The sequence below is a fragment of the Scyliorhinus torazame genome, chromosome 9 (genome assembly GCF_047496885.1).
Source record: "Scyliorhinus torazame isolate Kashiwa2021f chromosome 9, sScyTor2.1, whole genome shotgun sequence".
NCBI lineage: Eukaryota > Metazoa > Chordata > Chondrichthyes > Carcharhiniformes > Scyliorhinidae > Scyliorhinus > Scyliorhinus torazame.
In genome coordinates, this window is record NC_092715.1 from 10,271,767 (window position 1) to 10,289,790 (window position 18,024).

General features: G+C 51.5%; 1 protein-coding gene across 1 annotated transcript in view; it reads right to left on the reverse strand.

Moving 5' to 3' along the window:
- Positions 1-18,024, reverse strand: part of LOC140429947 (uncharacterized) — a 470,344-nt gene that overhangs the window by 367,084 nt on the left and 85,236 nt on the right. Inside the window, exon 6 of the mRNA XM_072517537.1 lies at positions 14,607-14,722. Coding sequence (XP_072373638.1) covers positions 14,607-14,722 — 116 coding nt within the window. The remainder of the gene's footprint in view (positions 1-14,606; positions 14,723-18,024) is intronic.

Below are 18,024 nucleotides of genomic sequence, written 5' to 3' on the forward strand. Positions count from 1 at the left end.
TAGGTAAAGTAAAGAGTAGAGGCGGGAATACTGTCCTTGGGCCCAGCGGGGGTGAACGAGGTGTTTCAGGACTTTTATAGTAAATTATATGAGTCGGAACCCCCGGCTGTGTGGAGGGGATGAGGCAATTCTTGGATTGGTTGAGGTTTCCGAGGGTAGATGAGGATCTGGTGGAAGGGCTGGGTTCCCCAATTGAGATTGAGGAAATAATCGAGGGGCTGGAGGGCATGCAGTCGGGCAAGGCCCCGGGGCCTGACGGCTATCCAGTGGAATTCTAGAAGAAGTTTCCAGAGATATTGAGCCCACTGCTGGTGAGGACATTTAATGAAGCAAGAGAGAAGGGAGTCCTCCCCCCAACAATGTCGCAGGCCTCAATTTCATTGATCCTGAAACGGGAGAAGGATCCGGAGAAGTGCGGGTCATACAGGCCGATTTCTCTACTGAATGTGGATGCCAAACCGCTGGCTCAGATACTGGCCACAAAGATAGAGGACTGTGTCCCGGGGGTGATAGGGGAAGACCAGACGAGATTTGTAAAGGGCAGGCAACTCAAGGCCAATGTTCGAAGGCTTTTGAACATTATTATGATGCCCTCAGAAGGAGAGGAGGTGGAGGTGGTGGTAGCGATGGATGCGGAGAAGGCTTTTTATCGGGTGGTGTGGAATTACCTGTGGGAGGCGCTGGGAAGGTTTGGGTTTGGTGAGGGCTTTATTGACTGGGTGCGGTTGCTCTATCAGGCACCAGTAGCGAGTGTGTGTCCGAACCGGCTGAGGTCGTAGTATTTTAAACTACACCGAGGGATGAGGCAAGGGTGCCCCCTCTCCCCGGTACTGTTTGCTCTGGCCATAGAGCCATTGGCCATGGCGTTAAGAGCCTCTAGGAACTGGAAAGGGCATGTTTCGGGATGGGGCGGGGGGGGTTGGCGGGCACCGGGTCTCGCTTTACGCAGATGACCTGCTTTTGTATATTTCAGACCCGTTGGAGGGGATGGGGGAAGTAATGCGAATCTTGAGGGAAATTGGCAATTTTTCGGGATATAAATCAAACATGGGGAAAAGCGAGATGTTCGCGGTCCAGGCGAGAGGGCAGGAGAAGAGACTGGGAGAGCTGCCGCTCAGAATGGTAGGGAAGAGCTTTCGATATCTGGGAATCCAGGTGGCCCGGGAATGGGAGGCACTGCACAGCTTAAACCTATCCCGGCTGGTAGAATAAATGGAAGGGGACTTTAAGAGATGGGACATGCTCCCGCTATCACTGGCAGGGAGGGTACAGACCGTGAAAATGACGGTCCTCCCCAGATTTCTGTTTGTCTTTCAGTGCCTCCCCATCTTCACCCCAAAGGCCTTTTTCAAGCGGGTGAATAAGGTTATTTTGGGCTTTGTGTGGGCGAGTAAAACCCCGCGAGTGAAGAGAGTGTTGCTGGAGCGCAGTCGGGGGAGGGTGGGTTGGTGCTGCTGAACTTCTGCAACTAATACTGGGCGGCTAATGTAGCCATGATGGAGGTGGCGTCATGCAAAGACACCAGTTTGGGAGCACTCATAACGGCACCTCTTCCGTTCTCGGCAGCCCGATACTCCACAAGTCCGGTGGTGGTGGCAGCTCTGAGAATCTGGGGGCAGTGAGGGAGATATAAGAGAGGGGAGGGAGCATCGATTTGGACCCCGATTTATAATAATCATCGGTTTGTCCCGGGTAGGCTGGATGGTGGGTCCCGGAGATGGCAGAGGGCAGGAATTAGAAGGATGGGGGATCTATTTATAGTCGGGAGCTTCCCCAGCTTGAAAGCCTTGGAGGATAAATTAGAGTTGCTAGCAGGCGCAACATCGAGGGCCGAAGGGCCTGTGCTGTGCTGTAATGTTCTATGTTCTATGAATGAGTTTAGGTATTTGCAGGCGTGAGACTTCCTGAGAAAGCAGGTTCCAGCCTTCCCGCTGCCACCACGGGGGATACAGGGTAGAGTAGTCTCCAGTACCTGGGTGGGAGAGGGGAAGGTATCGGATATTTACCAGGAACTTTCGGAGGCGGAGTAAACCCCGGTGGAGGAGCTTCAGGGCAAGTGGGAGGACGAGTTAGGAGGAGAGATCGAGGCGGGTCTGTGGGCGGATGCCCTAAGCAGGGTTAATACATCCTCATCATGTGCCAGACTCAGCCTGATGAGACACACATGACAGCAGCTAGGATGAGTAAGTTCTTCGGGGTAGAGGACAGGTGTGCGAGGTGCGCGGGAAGCCCAGCAAATCATGTCCACATGTTTTGGGTATGCCCGAAGCTTAGAGGGTTTTGGCAGGGTTTCGCTAAGGCAATGTCCACGGCGCTAAAAACACGGGTGGTGCCGAGTCCGGAGGTAGCGATCTTCGGAGTGTCGGAAGAGCCGGGAGTTCAGGGGGCGAAAGAGGCTGACGTCTTGGCCTTTGCCTCCCTGGTAGCCCAGAGACAGATCTTGTTAATGTGGAGGGACTCAAAGCCCTCGAATGTAGAGACCTGGGGCAGGATTCTCCGCTATCCGGCGGGCGGTCCCGGCGGCGAGGAGCGGCGTGAAGCACTCCGGCATCGGGCCGCCCGGAAGGTGCAGAATCCGCCGCACCTGCGGGGGCTAGGCCGGCGTTGGAGTGGTTGGCGCCGCGCCAACCAGCGGCGAAGGGCCTCCGCCGGCCGGCGTGAGTTGGCGCAAGCGCAGGAGCGCTAGCGTGGTCCCAGAACCGCTGCCGTGATTCCTGCGCAGGCGCAGGGGGTTTCTTCTCCAAGCCGGCCATGGCAGAGCTTTACAGCGGTCGGCACAGGCCCGCCCATAGATTGGTGGGCCCCGATCGCAGGCCAGGCCACCATGGGGCCCCCCCCCCCCGGGCCAGATCCCCCCCCCCCGAAGACTCCGCAGACCAATTCCGCCGGGAAGAACCTTGTGTAATTTACGCCGGCGGGACTGGTCGAAAACGGGCGGCCACTCAGCCCATCGCGGAGCGGAGAATCGCCGGGGGGGGGGGCCCGCTACCAACGGCCCCCGACCGGCGTGGCGCGATTCCCGCCCCAGCCAATAAATCGGCACCGGAGAATTCGTCAGCCGGCGTTGGGGCAGCGGGGCGAGATTCACGCCGCCCCCCCCGCCGATTCTCCGGCCCGGCGGGAGGTCGGAGAATCCCGCCCCTGGTTTAGTGACATGGCTGGGATTCTCAGTCTCGAGAAGATAAAGTTCGCCTTATGAGGGTCAATGGTTGGGTTCACCCGGAGGAGGCAGCCGTTCGTCAACTTTCTCGGGAAAATTTAAATGTCAGCAGATGCAGTATTCCAAGGGACGGGGGGGGGGGGGGGGGGGGGGGGGGGGCAGGATTGTTGTTTTATGGTTGGGGTGTGTGAAATTTGGGATTGGGATGGAAATGTTTATTGTACCATGTTTATGTCATTGTTATTGTTATTATAAAAACTTTCAAATACCTTAATAAAAATATTGTTTTAAAAATAGACCGGTACAGAAAATGAAGAGAAAGGCTAACAGAGTGCTACCTTTTAATTTAGAGGATTAGAATATAATTAGAATAGCTCCTTCAATGCCGCTGGAACTCCCTTCCTAACAGCACAGTGGGTGTACCTACAACACATGGACTGCAGCGGTTCAAAAAGGCAGCTCACTACTACCTGTTCAAGGGCAAATGGAGATTTGCAATAAACACTGGCCTTGCCAGTGAACTGGCTTAACCACCCCATGAACAAATGAGAAAAATATATAATCCGAGGAGTTGGAAGTCATTTTGCAGATAATATAACATTGGTTAGAACAAAGAACAAAGAAAATTACAGCACAGGAACAGGCCCTTCGGCCCTCCCAGCCTGCGCCGATCCAGATCCTTTATCTAAACCTGTCGCCTATTTTCCAAGGATCCACTTCCCTCTGTTCCCCGCCCGTTCATATATCTGTCTAGATGCATCTTAAATGATACTATTGTGCCCGCCTCTACCACCTCCGCTGGCAAAGCGTTCCAGGCACCCACCACCCTCTGCGTAAAAAAACTTTCCACGCACATCTCCAGTGACATGGGTGACTTTAACTTCCCAAACATTGAGTGGAAACTCTTTAGATCAAATAGTTTGGATGGGGTGGTGTTTGTGCAGTGTGTCCAGGAAGCTTTTCCAACAGATTGTCCGACCAGAGGGGAGGCCATATTGGATTTGGTACTTGGTAATAAGCCAGGGCAAGTGATTTGTTAGTGGGGGAGCATTTTGGAGATAGTGACCACAATTCTGTGACTTTCACTTTAGTAATGGAGAGGGATAGGTGCGTGCAACAGGGCAAGGTTTACAATTGGGGGAAGGGTAAATACGATGTTGTCAGACAAGAATTGAAGTGCATAAGTTGGGAACATGGGCTGTCAGGGAAGGACACAAGTGAAATGTGGAACTTGTTCAAGGAACAGGTACTACGTGTCCTTGATATGTATGTCCCTGTCAGGCAGGGAAGAGATGGTTGAGTGAGGGAACCATGGTTGACAAGTGAGGTTGAATGTCTTGTTAAGAGGAAGAAGGAGACTTATGTAAGGCTGAGGACACAAGGTTCAGATAGGGCGCTGGAGGGATACCAGATAGCCAAGAGGGAACTGAAGAAAGGGATTAGGAGAGCTAAGAGAGGGCATGAACAATCTTTGGCGGGTAGGATCAAGGAAAACCCCAAGGCCTTTTACACATATGTGAGAAATATGAGAATGACTAGAGCGAGGGTAGGTCCGATCAAGGACAGTAGTGGGAGATTGTGTATTGAGTCTGAAGAGATAGGAGAGGTCTTGAACGAGTACTTTTCTTCTGTATTTACAAATGAGAGGGGCCATATTGCTGGAGAGGACAGTGCGAAACAGACTGGTAAGCTCAAGGAAATACTTGTTAGGAAGGAAGATGTGTTGGGCATTTTGAAAAACTTGAGGATAGACAAGTCCCCCGGGCCTGACGGGATATATCCAAGGATTCTATGGGAAGCAAGGGATGAAATTGCAGAGCCGTTGGCAATGATCTTTTCGTCCTCACTGTCAACAGGGGTGGTACCAGGGGATTGGAGAGTGGTGAATGTCGTGCCCCTGTTCAAAAAAGGGACGAGGGATAACCCTGGGAATTACAGGCCAGTTAGTCTTACTTCGGTGGTAGGCAAAGTAATGGAAAGGGTACTGAAGGATAGGATTTCTGAGCATCTGGAAAGACACTGCTTGATTAGGGATAGTCAGCACGGATTTGTGAGGGGTAGGTCTTGCCTTACAAGTCTTATTGAATTCTTTGAGGAGGTGACCAAGCATGTGGATGAAGGTAAAGCAGTGGATGTAGTGTACATGGATTTTAGTAAGGCATTTGATAAAGTTCCCCATGGTAGGCTTCTGCAGAAAGTAAGGAGGCATGGGATAGTGGGAAATTTGGCCAGTTGGATAACAAACTGGCTAACCGATCGAAGTCAGAGAGTGGTGGTGGATGGCAAATATTCAGCCTGGAGCCCAGTTACCAGTGGTGTACCGCAGGGATCAGTTCTGGGTCCTCTGCTGTTTGTGATTTTCATTAATGACTTGGATGAGGGAGTTGAAGGGCGGGTCAGTAAATTTGCAGACGATACGAAGATTGGTGGAGTTGTGGATAGTGAGGAGGGCTGGCTGCAAAGAGACATCGATAGGATGCAGAGCTGGGCTGAGAAGTGGCAGATGGAGTTTAACCCTGAAAAGTGTGAGGTTGTCCATTTTGGAAGGACAAATATGAATGTGGAATACAGGGTTAACGGTAGAGTTCTTGGCAATGTGGAGGAGCAGAGAGATCTTGGGGTCTATGTTCATACATCTTTGAAAGTTGCCACTCAAGTGGATAGAGCTGTGAAGAAGGCCTATGGTGTGCTAGCGTTCATTAGCAGAGGGATTGAATTTAAGAGCCGTGAGGTGATGATGCAGCTGTACAAAACTTTGGTAAGGCCACATTTGGAGTACTGTGTACAGTTCTGGTCGCCTCATTTTCGGAAGGATGTAGAGGCTTTGGAGAAGGTGCAAAGGAGATTTACCAGGATGTTGCCTGGAATGGAGAGTAGGTCTTACGAGGAAAGGTTGAGGGTGCTAGGCCTTTTCTCATTAGAACGGAGAAGGATGAGGGGAGACTTGATAGAGGTTTATAAGATGATCAGGGGAATAGATAGAGTAGACAGTCAGAGACTTTTTCCCTGGGTGGAACAAACCATTACATGGGGACATAAATTTAAGGTGAATGGTGGAAGATATAGGGGGGATGTCAGAGGTAGGTTCTTTACCCAGAGAGTAGTGGGGGCATGGAATGCACTGCCTGTGGAAGTAGTTGAGTTGGAAACATTAGGGACCTTCAAGCAGCTATTGGATAGGTACATGGATTACAGTAGAATGATATAGTGTAGATTAAGTTGGCTGTTTAGCACAGGGCTAAATCGCTGGCTTTGAAAGCAGACCAAGGCAGGCCAGCAGCACAGTTCAATTCCCGTAACAGCCTCCCCGAACAGGCGCCGGAATGTGGCGACTAGGGGCTTTTCACAGTAACTTCAGTTGAAGCCTACTTGTGACAATAAGCGATTTTAATTTCATTTCAAGTTGTTCTTAAGGGAAGCACGGTAGCATTGTGGATAGCACAATTGCTTCACAGCTCCAGGGTCCCAGGTTTGATTCCGGCTTGGGTCACTGTCTGTGCGGAGTCTGCACATCCTCCCCGTGTGTGCGTGGGTTTCCTCCGGGTGCTCCGGTTTCCCCCCACAGTCCAAAGACATGCGGGCTAGGTGGATTTGCCATGCTAAATTGCCCTTAGTGTCCAAAACTGCCCTTAGTGTTGGGTGGGATTACTGGGTTATGGGGATAAGGTGGGGGTGTGGGCTTGGGTAGGGTGCTCTTTCCAAGAGCCGGTGCAGACTCGATGGGCCGAATGGCCTCCTTCTGCACTGTAAATTCTATGATAATCTATGATTAATCTAGGATAAAGGTTCGGCACAACATCGTGGGCGGAAGGGCCTGTTCTGTGCTGTATTTTTCTATGTTTTATGTTCTATCTCCCTTAAACTTTCCCCCTCTCACCTTGAAATCGTGACCCCTTGTAATTGACACCTCCACTCTTGGAAAAAGCTTGTTGCTATCCACCCTGTCCATACCTCTCATAATTTTGCAGACCTCAATCAGGTCCCCCCTCAACCTCCGTCTTTCCAACGAAAACAATCCTAATCTACTCAACCTTTCTTCATAGCTAGCACCCTCCATACCAGGCAACATCCTGGTGAACCTCCTCTGCACCCTCTCTAAAGCATCCACATCTTTCTGGTAATGTGGCGACCAGAACTGCACGCAGTATTCCAAATGTGGCCTAACCAAAGTCCTATACAACTGTAACATGACCTGCCGACTCTTGTACTCAATACCCCGTCCGATGAAGGCAAGCATGCTGTATGCCTTCTTGACCACTCTATCGACCTGCGTTGCCATCTTCAGGGTACAATGGACCTGAACTCCCAGATCTCTCTGTACATCAATTTTCCCCAGGACTCTTCCATTGACCGTATAGTCCACTCTTGAATTAGATCTTCCAAAATGCATCACCTCGCATTTGCCTGGATTGAACTCCATCTGCCATTTCTCTGTCCAACTCTTCAATCTATCCATATTTTGCTGTATTCTCTGACAGTCCTCCTCGCTATCTGCTACTCCGCCAATCTTAGTATCATCTGCAAACTTGCTAATCAGACCACCTATACCTTCGTCCAGATCATTTATGTACATCACAAACAACAGTGGTCCAAGCACAGATCCCTGTGGAACACCACTAGTCACCTTTCTCCATTTTGAGACTGATGCGCAATCAATTACTCTCAAGACGAAGTGATTCATAATTGAAGGCTTTAATCTGCTAGAACTCTTCCCCAGCAGCTTCCATACAGAAAGTGAAGGCTGCTGGGATGGCACCGGTTCTTATACTCCGCCTCTCAGGGCGGAGCCAATGGTAGACTCCTGGGTCTAACCAATGGTCATCAGCCTCTCAGGTACCGCAATACCTGGTACTACCACATTCACCCCCTGTTAAAAAATGAGCCTGGCGGGGGTGGAGGCCAGCGTTAATAGTCGCCTTTCGCATGGTATGACCAGGTTTGGCGGTACCGTGATGTCGAGGGTATTAACAAAGTGTTCATGGTGCAGCAATCAGTCGATCGGGTGGCCTGGTCGTCCTTCTGGAGCGTCTGGGCCTCGGCGGTGATTCTGATGGGGGTCCCGGTGGTTGCGACTCCGAGAGCGTGCTGTCGTCCTCCCTGGCAGCTTCATCACCCCTAGGCGGCAATGTTGGGGCAAAAGGTGGACAGGGGGGAACGCACCTGTAGGGGGCATCAGTGTGTGGTCGGGCCTAGGCAGGAGCAGCGGGAGTACTGCGGGTGGGGCTCCAGCAGACGGCAGGTCCCGGAGGGAGACCGTGTCTTGGCGGCCGTCGGGGAACGCTACGTAGGCGTACTGGGGGTTGGCGTGCAGCAGGTGGACCCCCTCGACCAACGGGTCCAACCTGTGCGCCCTCACATGTTTCCGAAGCAGGATGGGTCCGGGTGTCGCTAGCCAGGTTGGGAGCGAGGTCCCAGAGGAGGACTTCCTGGGGAAAACAAGGAGCCGTTCATGAGGTGTCTGATTCATGGTTGTACAGAGCAGCGACCGAATGGCGTGGAGAGCCACCGGGAGGACTTCCTGCCAGTGGGAGACTGGGAGATTCCTGGACCGTAGGGCCAGCAGGACGGTCTTCCAGACCGTTCTGTTCTCCCTCTCTACCTGCCCGTTTCCCCGGGGGTTGTAACTGGTCGTCCTGCTCGAGGCGATGCCCTTGCTGAGCAGGAATTGACGCAGTTCGTCGCTCATAAAGGAGGACCCCCTATCACTGTGTATGTATGCGGGGAAACCGAACAGTGTAAAGATACCCTGGAGGGCCTTGATGACGGTGGTTGTGGTCATGTCTGGGCAGGGGATGGCGAATGGGAACCGGGAGTACTCGTCAATCACGTTAACGAAGTACGTGTTGCGGTCGGTGGAGGGGAGGGGGCCTTTGAAATCCATACTGAGGCATTCAAAGGGACAGGAAGCCTTTATCAGGTGCGCCCTCTCTGGCCGGTAGAAGTGCGGTTTGCACTCCGTGCAGATTCGGCAGGCCCTGGCGACTGTCCTGACCTCCTCGATGGAGTAGGGCAGGTTGCGGGTCTTGATAAAGTGGAAAAAGCGAGTGACCCATGGGTGGCAGAGGTCCTCGTGGAGGGCTCGGAGGTGGTCCACTTGTGCGGTGGCACAAGTGCCGCGGGACAGGGCATCTGGAGGCTCGTTTAGCTTCCCCGCATGGTACAAGATCTCGTAATTGTAGGTGGAGAGCTCTATCCTCCACCGCAAAATCTTGTCGTTCTTAATCTTGCCCCGCTGAGCATTATCGAACTTGAAGGCCACCGACCGTTGGTCAGTGAGGAGAGTGAATCTCCTGCCGGCCAGGTAATGCCTCCAGTGTCGCTCAGCTTCTACTATGGCCAGGGCCTCCTTTTCGACCGAGGAGTGGCGAATTTCGGAAGCATGGAGGGTACGGGAGAAGAAAGCCACGGGCCTGCCTGCTTCGTTGACGGTAGCGGCCAGAGCTACGTCGGACGCATCGCTCTCGACCTGGAAGGGGAGAGACTCGTCGATGGCGCGCATCGTGGTCTTTGCAATGTCTGCTTTGATGCGGCAGAAGGCTTGGCGGGCCTCCATCAACAGGGGGAAGGTTGTGGACTGGATCAGGGGTCGGGCTTTGTCTGCGTAGTTGGGGACCCATTGTGCATAATAGCTGAAGAACCTGAGGCAGCGCTTCAGGGCCTTGGGGCAGTGAGGGAGGGGGAACTCCATGAGGGGGCGCATGCGTTCAGGGTCAGGGCCTATTACTCCACTTCGCACTACGTAGCCTAGAATGGCTAGACGGTCGGTGCTAAACACGCATTTATCCTTATTGTATGTCAGCTTATGGGCAGCACGGTAGCCTTGTGGATAGCACAATTGCTTCACAGATCCAGGGTCCCAGGTTCGATTCCCGGCTTGAGTCACTGTCTGTGCGGAGTCTGCACGTTCTCCCCGTGTCTGCGTGGGTTTCCTCCGGGTGCTCCGGTATCCTCCCACAGTCCAAAGATGTGCTGGTTAGGTGGATTGGCCATGTTAAATTGCCCTTAGTGTCCAAAATTGCCCTTAGTGTTGGGTGGGCTTACTGGATTATGGGGATAGGATGGAGGTGTGGACCTTGGGTAGGGTGCTCTTTCCAAGAGCTGGTGCAGACTCGATGGGCCGAATGGCCTCCTTCTGCACTGTAAATTCTATGATGAGGTTAAGGATTTTTGCGGTCTGGAGAAATTTGCGGAGGTTGGTGTCGTGGTCCTGCTGGTCATGGCCACAGATGGTGACGGTATCCAGATATGGGAACGTTGCGCGTAAGCCGTACCGGTCAACCATTCGGTCCATCTCTCGTTGGAAGACGAGACCCCGTTCGTGACACCGAAGGGAACTCTTACAAATTGATAGAGTCGCCCATCTGCTTCGAAGACAGTGTACTTGCGGTCACTATTACGGAGGGGTAGCTGGTGGTAGGCAGACTTGAGATCCACCGTGGAGAAAACGTTGTATTGCGCGATCCTGTTCACCAGGTCGGCTATACGGGAGAGAGGGTACGCGTCCAGCTGCGTAAACCTGTTGATGGTCTGACTGTAGTCAATGACCATCCTATGTTTCTCCCCGGTCTTTACCACCACTACTTGAGCTCTCCAGGGACTGTTGCTCGCTTCGATGACCCCTTCACTCAGCAGCCTCTGGACCTCCGACCTGATGAAGGTCCGGTCCTGGGCACTGTACCGTCTGCTCCTGGTGGCGACGGGTTTGCAATCCGGGGTGAGGTTCGCAAACAGGGAAGGCGGGTCGACCTTCAGGGTCGCGAGGCCGCAGACCGTAAGGGGGGTATAGGGCCGCCAAATTTAAAAGTCAGGCTTTGCAGGTGGCATTGGAAATCCAGCCCAAGAAGGGTGGCTGCGCAGAGGTGCGGCAGAACGTACAGGGGGAAATTGTGGAATTCCCTGCCTTGGACAGTGAGGTTCGCTAGCAGAACCCCTTTATCTCCACCGAGTGTGACCCGGAGGCCAGGGAGATCCTTTGATTTACGGGATGGGTGACAAGAGAACAGCGCCTTACCGTGTCAGGGTGAACAAAGCTTTCCGTGCTCCCAGAGTCAATCAAGCACGACGTCACGTGGCCGTTGGTGGAGATCGTCGTTGTAGCTGTTGCAAGTGTCCGGGGCCGACTCTGGTCCTGAGTCACCGAGGCCAGATGAAGTAATTCAGGGTTCTGGTCGGGCAGCGTGTAGTCGGCTGTGCTGGGGGCCTGGGGCCCCATCCAAGATGGCGTCACCCATGGGTCGCCCATGGTGTCCGGGGATGAAGAAGATGGCGGCGGCGAGGGACAAAATGGTGGCGCCCACCCATCCAGCGTGGTGGGCAAAAGGGTCGCACCCGCGGGTCGCACGTGGCCTTAGGATACGGGGGTGGCGGTGAGCGCTGCGCGGTCGGGGCCTGAAGGGGGTGTTGCCGATAGACGCTGGTGACCGCGGCCACGGCGCGGGCCTGGCAGACCGCCGCAAAGTGTCCCTTCTTGCCGCACCCTTTGCATGCGGCGGTGCGGGTCGGGCAGCGCGGGCGGGGATGATTCGCCTGCCCGCAGAAGAAACAGCGGGTTCCGGCGGCATTAGCGGGCCATCTCACCGTGCAGGCTTGCGGGGTCAGGGGGAAGGCCTGTGGGGCTGCCGCTGCGGGGTGCCACGCAGCCCAGGGGGCCGCCGCGCGATCGGGTGCAAAGGACAGCACGTTTTTATTGGCAACGTCCATGGACCCTGCCAGGGCCCGTGCTTCTGTAAGTCCCAGAGTGTCCCTTTCTAGGAGTCTTCGGCGGATATCAGGGGAGCTCATACCTGCCACAAAAGCATCCCTGATCAAAAGTTCCGTGTGCTCGCTCCCTGAAACTGGCGGGCAGCCACAGTTTCGGCCCAGCACCAGCAGCGCCCGGTAGAAGTCTTCCAACATTTCCTCGGGGCTTTGCCGCCTAGTCGCCAGCAGGTGACGAGCGTAGACCTGGTTCACAGGGCGGATATAATGTCCTTCTAGCAGTTCAATCGCGGAAGCATAATTCTCCGCCTCCTCGATAAAAGGGTAGATCCCAGGGCTGACCCGTGAGCGTAGGAGATGCATCTTTTGCCCTTCCGTGGGGGTGCCGGCGGCAGTGTCGAGGTAGCCCTTAAAGCACGCCAGCCAATGTTTAAAAATAGCAGCAGAGTTGTCCGCGTGGGGGCTGAGCTGAAGGCACTCCGGTTTGATACCGAGATCCATCCTTCCAACTGAAGTTGTAGCAGATTAAATTGATGCACAATCTATTACTCTCAAGACGAAGTGATTCATAATTGAAGGCTTTAATCTGCTAGAACTCTTCCCCAGCAGCTTCCATACAGAAAGTGAAGGCTGCTGGGATGGCACCGGTTCTTATACTCCGCCTCTCAGGGCGGAGCTATGTACATCAGCCAATGGTAGACTCCTGGGTCTAACCAATGGTCATCCACCTCACAGGTACCGCAATACCTGGTATTACCACAGAGACATTCCCTTCCACCACTACTCTCTGTCTCCTGTTGCCCAGCCAGTTCTTTATCCATCTAGCTAGTACACCCTGAACCCCATTCGACTTCACTTTTTCCATCAACCTGCCATGGGAAACCTTATCAAACGCCTTACTGGAGTCCACGTATATGACATCTACAACCCTTCCCTCATCAATTAACTTTGTCACTTCCTCAAAGAATTCTATTAAGTTTGTAAGACCTTCCCTGCACAAAACCATGCTGCCTATCACTGATAAGTCTATTTTCTTCCAAATGTGAATAGATCCTATCCCTCAGTATTTTCTCCAACAGTTTGCCTACCACTGGCGTCAAGCTCACAGGTCTATAATTCCCTGGATTATCCCTGCTACCCTTCTTAAACAAAGGGACAACATTAGCAATTCTCCAGTCCTCTGGGACCTCACCCATGCTCAAGGATGCTGCAAAGATATCTGTTAAGGCCCCAGCTATTTCGTCCCTCGCTTCCCTCAGTAACCTGGGATAGATCCCATCCGGACCTGGAGAATTGTCCACCTTAATGCCTTTTAGAATACTCAAAACTCATACTAAGGGGCTGTTTAGCACAGGGCTAAATCGCTGGCTTTGAAAGCAGACCAAGGCAGGCCAGCAGCATGGTTCAATTCCCCGAACAGGTGCCGGAATATGGCGACTAGGGCCTTTTCACATTTGAAGCCTACTTGTGACAATAAGTGATTTTCTTTTCATTTTCACTTCCCCCTTCCTTTTGCCGACTTGACCTAGGGTATTTAAACATCCATCCTTAACCTCAACATCCGTCATGTCCCTCTCCTTGGTGAATACCGATGCAAAGTACTCATTAAGAATCTCACCAATTTCCTCTGACTCCACGCATAAATTCCCTCTTTTGGCTTTGAGTGGACCAATCCTTTCTCTAGTTACCCTCTTGCTCCTTATATACGAGTAAAAGGCTTTGGGATTTTCCTTAACCCTGTTAGCCAAAGATATTTCATGACCCCTTTTAGCCCTCTTTATTGCGCGTTTGAGATTTGTCCTACTTTCCCGATATTCCTCCAAAGCTTCATCAGTTTTAAGTCGCCTAGATCTTATGTACGCTTCCTTTTTCATCTTAGCTAGTCTCACAATTCCATCCGTCATCCATGGTTCCCTAATCTTGCCATTTCTATCCCTCATTTTCACAGGGACATGTCTGTCCTGCACTCTAATCAATCTTTCCTTAAAATACTCCCATATTTCAAATGTGGATTTACCCTTAAACAGCTGCTCCCAATCCACATTCCCCAGCTCCTGTCGAATTTTGGTATAGCTGGCCTTCCCCCAATTTAGCACTCTTCCTTTAGGACCACTCTCGTCTTTGTCCATGAGTATTCTAAAACTTACGGAATTGTGATCGCTGTTCCCAAAGTAATCATCGACTGAAACTTCAACCACCTGGCCGGGATCATTCCCCAATACCAGGTCCAATATGGCCCCTTCCCGAGTTGGACTATTTACATACTGCTCTAAAAAACTCTCCTGGATGCTCCTTACAAATTCTGCTCCAACGCCTCCAACACTACATGAGTCCCATTCAATGTTGGGGAAGTTAAAATCTCCCATCACGACCACCCTATTGCTCCTGCATTTTTCTATAATCTGTCTACATATTTGTACCTCTACTTCACGCTCGCTTTTGGGAGGCCTGTAGTAAAGTCCCAACAATGTTACTGCACCCTTCCTATTTCTTAGCTCTACCCTCAGTGCTCGAATCCTCCATAGTGCCCTCCTTAATCACAAGGTTAATCCACAGTTGGAGGACTGTGTTAATTTCTAATGCGCAATATTAAAATATTGGTCTTGAGGTGGTTCGGAATGTGGGATAAAGTTAGTAATATGGAGTTAGGTGGTATGTCAGCCACAAGCTCAGTGAATGTTGAAATAGGTTTGAAGGGTTAAAAGACCACCTCCAGTTCCTATGTCCCAATTATGGGTCTCATCCTCACCCATGTTGTTGAAAGAAGACCGTGATGTTTAGTAGTTCTAGCACCGGCATCGTGCCTTTGCTGATGATGATCTTACGGGTGCATTTCCCTTTCAGGCAATCCTTTTTTTGGTCCAACTGTAATACGAAGAAAACAGGCAATGAGTTGGATGAAACAAATCCAGGATCAGGCTCACTCTTCAGAAGGATGATAACTCTTATCACCTAGTTAATAACACAAATGCAAAATTATACCTATCAGAAAAAGCGAGGTGTGTTTTTTTTTTAGAAAAGAATAGGAAAAGAGCTAATCAATCTATTGGAGGTCTTTAAAATTATGAAATGTTTTCATAATGTAGAAACAGAGCATGAGCCATTTCTGTGAAGAACTAGAGACTGTCAATATAAGATACTTACCAAGAAATCAAATGTGGAATTCAGAAGAAAAACTTCTTTACTTAGACAGACAAAATGTGGACCTTATTACCACAAAGCGGTTACAGGCATTCGAGAGCAATGGCCTCACATTAAACATCCACCACATTGCACTACTTCCCAGTTATCAGAACCCACGACGAGGCCTTGGACAATGTGGGCCACTTTCCATTGTTTGGGATCAACAAGGGCAGAAATCGACGACCAAGTTCAACACCACCTTCAGTGTATCACGCAGCCCTGGTTGCCTGAGGAAGAGACTGTTTGAAGTCCAGGAACTCAGACCTGTCACCAAGGTCAAGGTCTATAGAGCAATAGTGAAACCCATCCTCCCATACGACTCAGGCTCATGGACAATGTACAGCAGGCACCTCAAAACCCTGGAGCGGTACCACCAGCGCTCTCTCTGCAGGATCCTGCAAACCCATTGGCAGGATAGGCTCACCAACGTCAGAGCTCAGGCCAACGTCCCCAGTATCGAAGCTCGGTCAGCTCCGCTGGGTGAGCCACATGCTTTATGTGAGCTCCACTCAGAGATTTGACACAGCAAGTAAGCCCCAGGAGGGCAGCGGAAACTCTTCAAGGACATTCTCAAAACCTGCTTAAAAAGGTAAACATCCCCCAACCGCTGGCAATCCCTGCCCCAAGACTTCCCAAAGTGGAGAAAAAGCATCCAGGAAAGAGCTCAACACCTCAAGTATCACCACCAAGGGTAAGCTGAGGCCAAGTGTCTCCAGCAAAAGGACCACATGGCAACCAGGGGACCCCACATACCCGCTCCTCGAAACACATGTGACTGGGACTGAAGGTCGCACATTGGGCTCCTCAGTCACCTGAGAACTCAATCTTAGTCTGGAAGCCCTGAGGGACTGCCTAAGAAGGAGAAGAAGATGAGGGTAAGCATGTGATGGAGAAGTGACCAGAGGGTTGTACTAATAGTGTTCGGTGAGGAAGGATGGGAGGAGGCTCAAGAGGAGCACAAACACCAGTTTGGACCAGTTGGGTCAAATGGCCTCTTTCTGTTCTATATGTTCCACTAATTCTATGTAGACTTGTGTTCCTTGGTTTCAGGCTAATGCTGCTATTAGAACGAGGATGGTAGCTTCAGACATCCTCCACCCTGAATCATCCATATAAAATATTTCCCATAGGCAGTAGATTCTGCACATGCTGCTGTCATTCGCCTACTACAGTGATTCCAGACAATTCTCAAAGTGACATAACTCACTGTATCGTGTCCGACATGGTGAGTAAATTGAGGCCATTTTGGGCTAGGCTTTCCTTTTATTGCCTCGTGCCTTGACCATTGCTTTCCGCTATTTGCACCACTGATATTTTTAAATAAATGAACAATGCAGCAAGTTTGTGCGCAGTTTTTTAACGTTTCTTTCCTCAAAAGTGTCCCTGCTGATTTTACCTGCAGGAAGTGCTGCCATCTCCAGCTCCTCCAAGACCGAGTTAGGGAACTGGAGCTGGAGTTGGAAGAACTTCGGATCATTCGGGAGGCAGAAGGGGTCATAGATAGCAGCTTCAGGGAATTAGTTACACCAAAGATTGGAGATAGGTGGGTAACTGTAAGAGGGACTGGGAAAAAGCAGTCAGTGCAGGGATCCCCTGCGGTCGTTCCCCTGAGAAACAAGTATACCGCTTTGGATACTTGTGGGGGGGACGACTTACCAGGGGTAAGCCATGGGGTACGGGCCTCTGGCACGGAGTCTGTCCCTGTTGCTCAGAAGGGAAGGGGGGAGAGGAGCAGAGCATTAGTAATTGGGGACTCTATAGTCAGGGGCACAGATAGGAGATTTTGTGGAGCGTGAGAGACTCACGTTTGGTATGTTGCCTCCCAGGTGCAAGGGTACGTGATGTCTCGGATCGTGTTTTCCGGGTCCTTAGGGGGGAGGGGGAGCAGCCCCAAGTCGTGGTCCACATTGGCACTAACGACATAGGTAGGAAAGGGGACAAGGATGTCAGGCAGGCTTTCAGGGAGCTAGGATGGAAGCTCAGAATTAGAACAAACAGAGTTGTTATCTCTGGGTTGTTGCCCGTGCCACGTGATAGTGAGATGAGGAACAGGGAGAGAGAGCATTTAAACACGTGGCTACAGGGATGGTGCAGGCGGGAGGGATTCAGATTTCTGGATAACTGGGGCTCTTTCTGGGGAAGGTGGGACCTCTACAGACAGGATGGTCTACATCTGAATCTGAGGGGCACAAATATCCTGGGGGGGAGATTTGTTAGTGCTCTTTGGGGGGGTTTAAACTAATGCAGCAGGGGCATGCGAACCTGGATTGTAGTTTTAGGGTAAGGGAGAATGAGAGTATAGAGGTCAGGAGCACAGATTTGACGTCGCAGGAGGGGGCCGATGTTCAGGTAGGTGGTTTGAAGTGTGTCTACTTCAATGCCAGGAGTATACGAAACAAGGTAGGGGAACTGGCAGCATGGGTTGGTACCTGGGACTTCGATGTTGTGGCCATTTTGGAGACATGGATAGAGCAGGGACAGGAATGGATGTTGCAGGTTCCGGGGTTTAGGTGTTTTAGTAAGCTCAGAGAAGGAGGCAAAAGAGGGGGAGGTGTGGCGCTGCTAGTCAAGAGCAGTATTACGGTGGCGGAGAGGATGCTAGATGGGGACTCTTCTTCCGAGGTAGTATGGGCTGAAGTTAGAAACAGGAAAGGAGAGGTCACCCTGTTGGGAGTTTTTTATAGGCCTCCTAATAGTTCTAGGGATGTAGAGGAAAGGATGGCGAAGATGATTCTGGATATGAGCGAAAGTAACAGGGTAGTTATTATGGGAGACTTTAACTTTCCAAATAGTGACTGGAAAATATATAGTTCGAGTACAATAGATGGGTCGTTTTTTGTACAGTGTGTGCAGGAGGGTTTCCTGAAACAATATGTTGACAGGCCAACAAGAGGCGAGGCCACGTTGGATTTGGTTTTGGGTAATGAACCAGGCCAGGTGTTGGATTTGGAGGTAGGAGAGCACTTTGGGGACAGTGACCACAA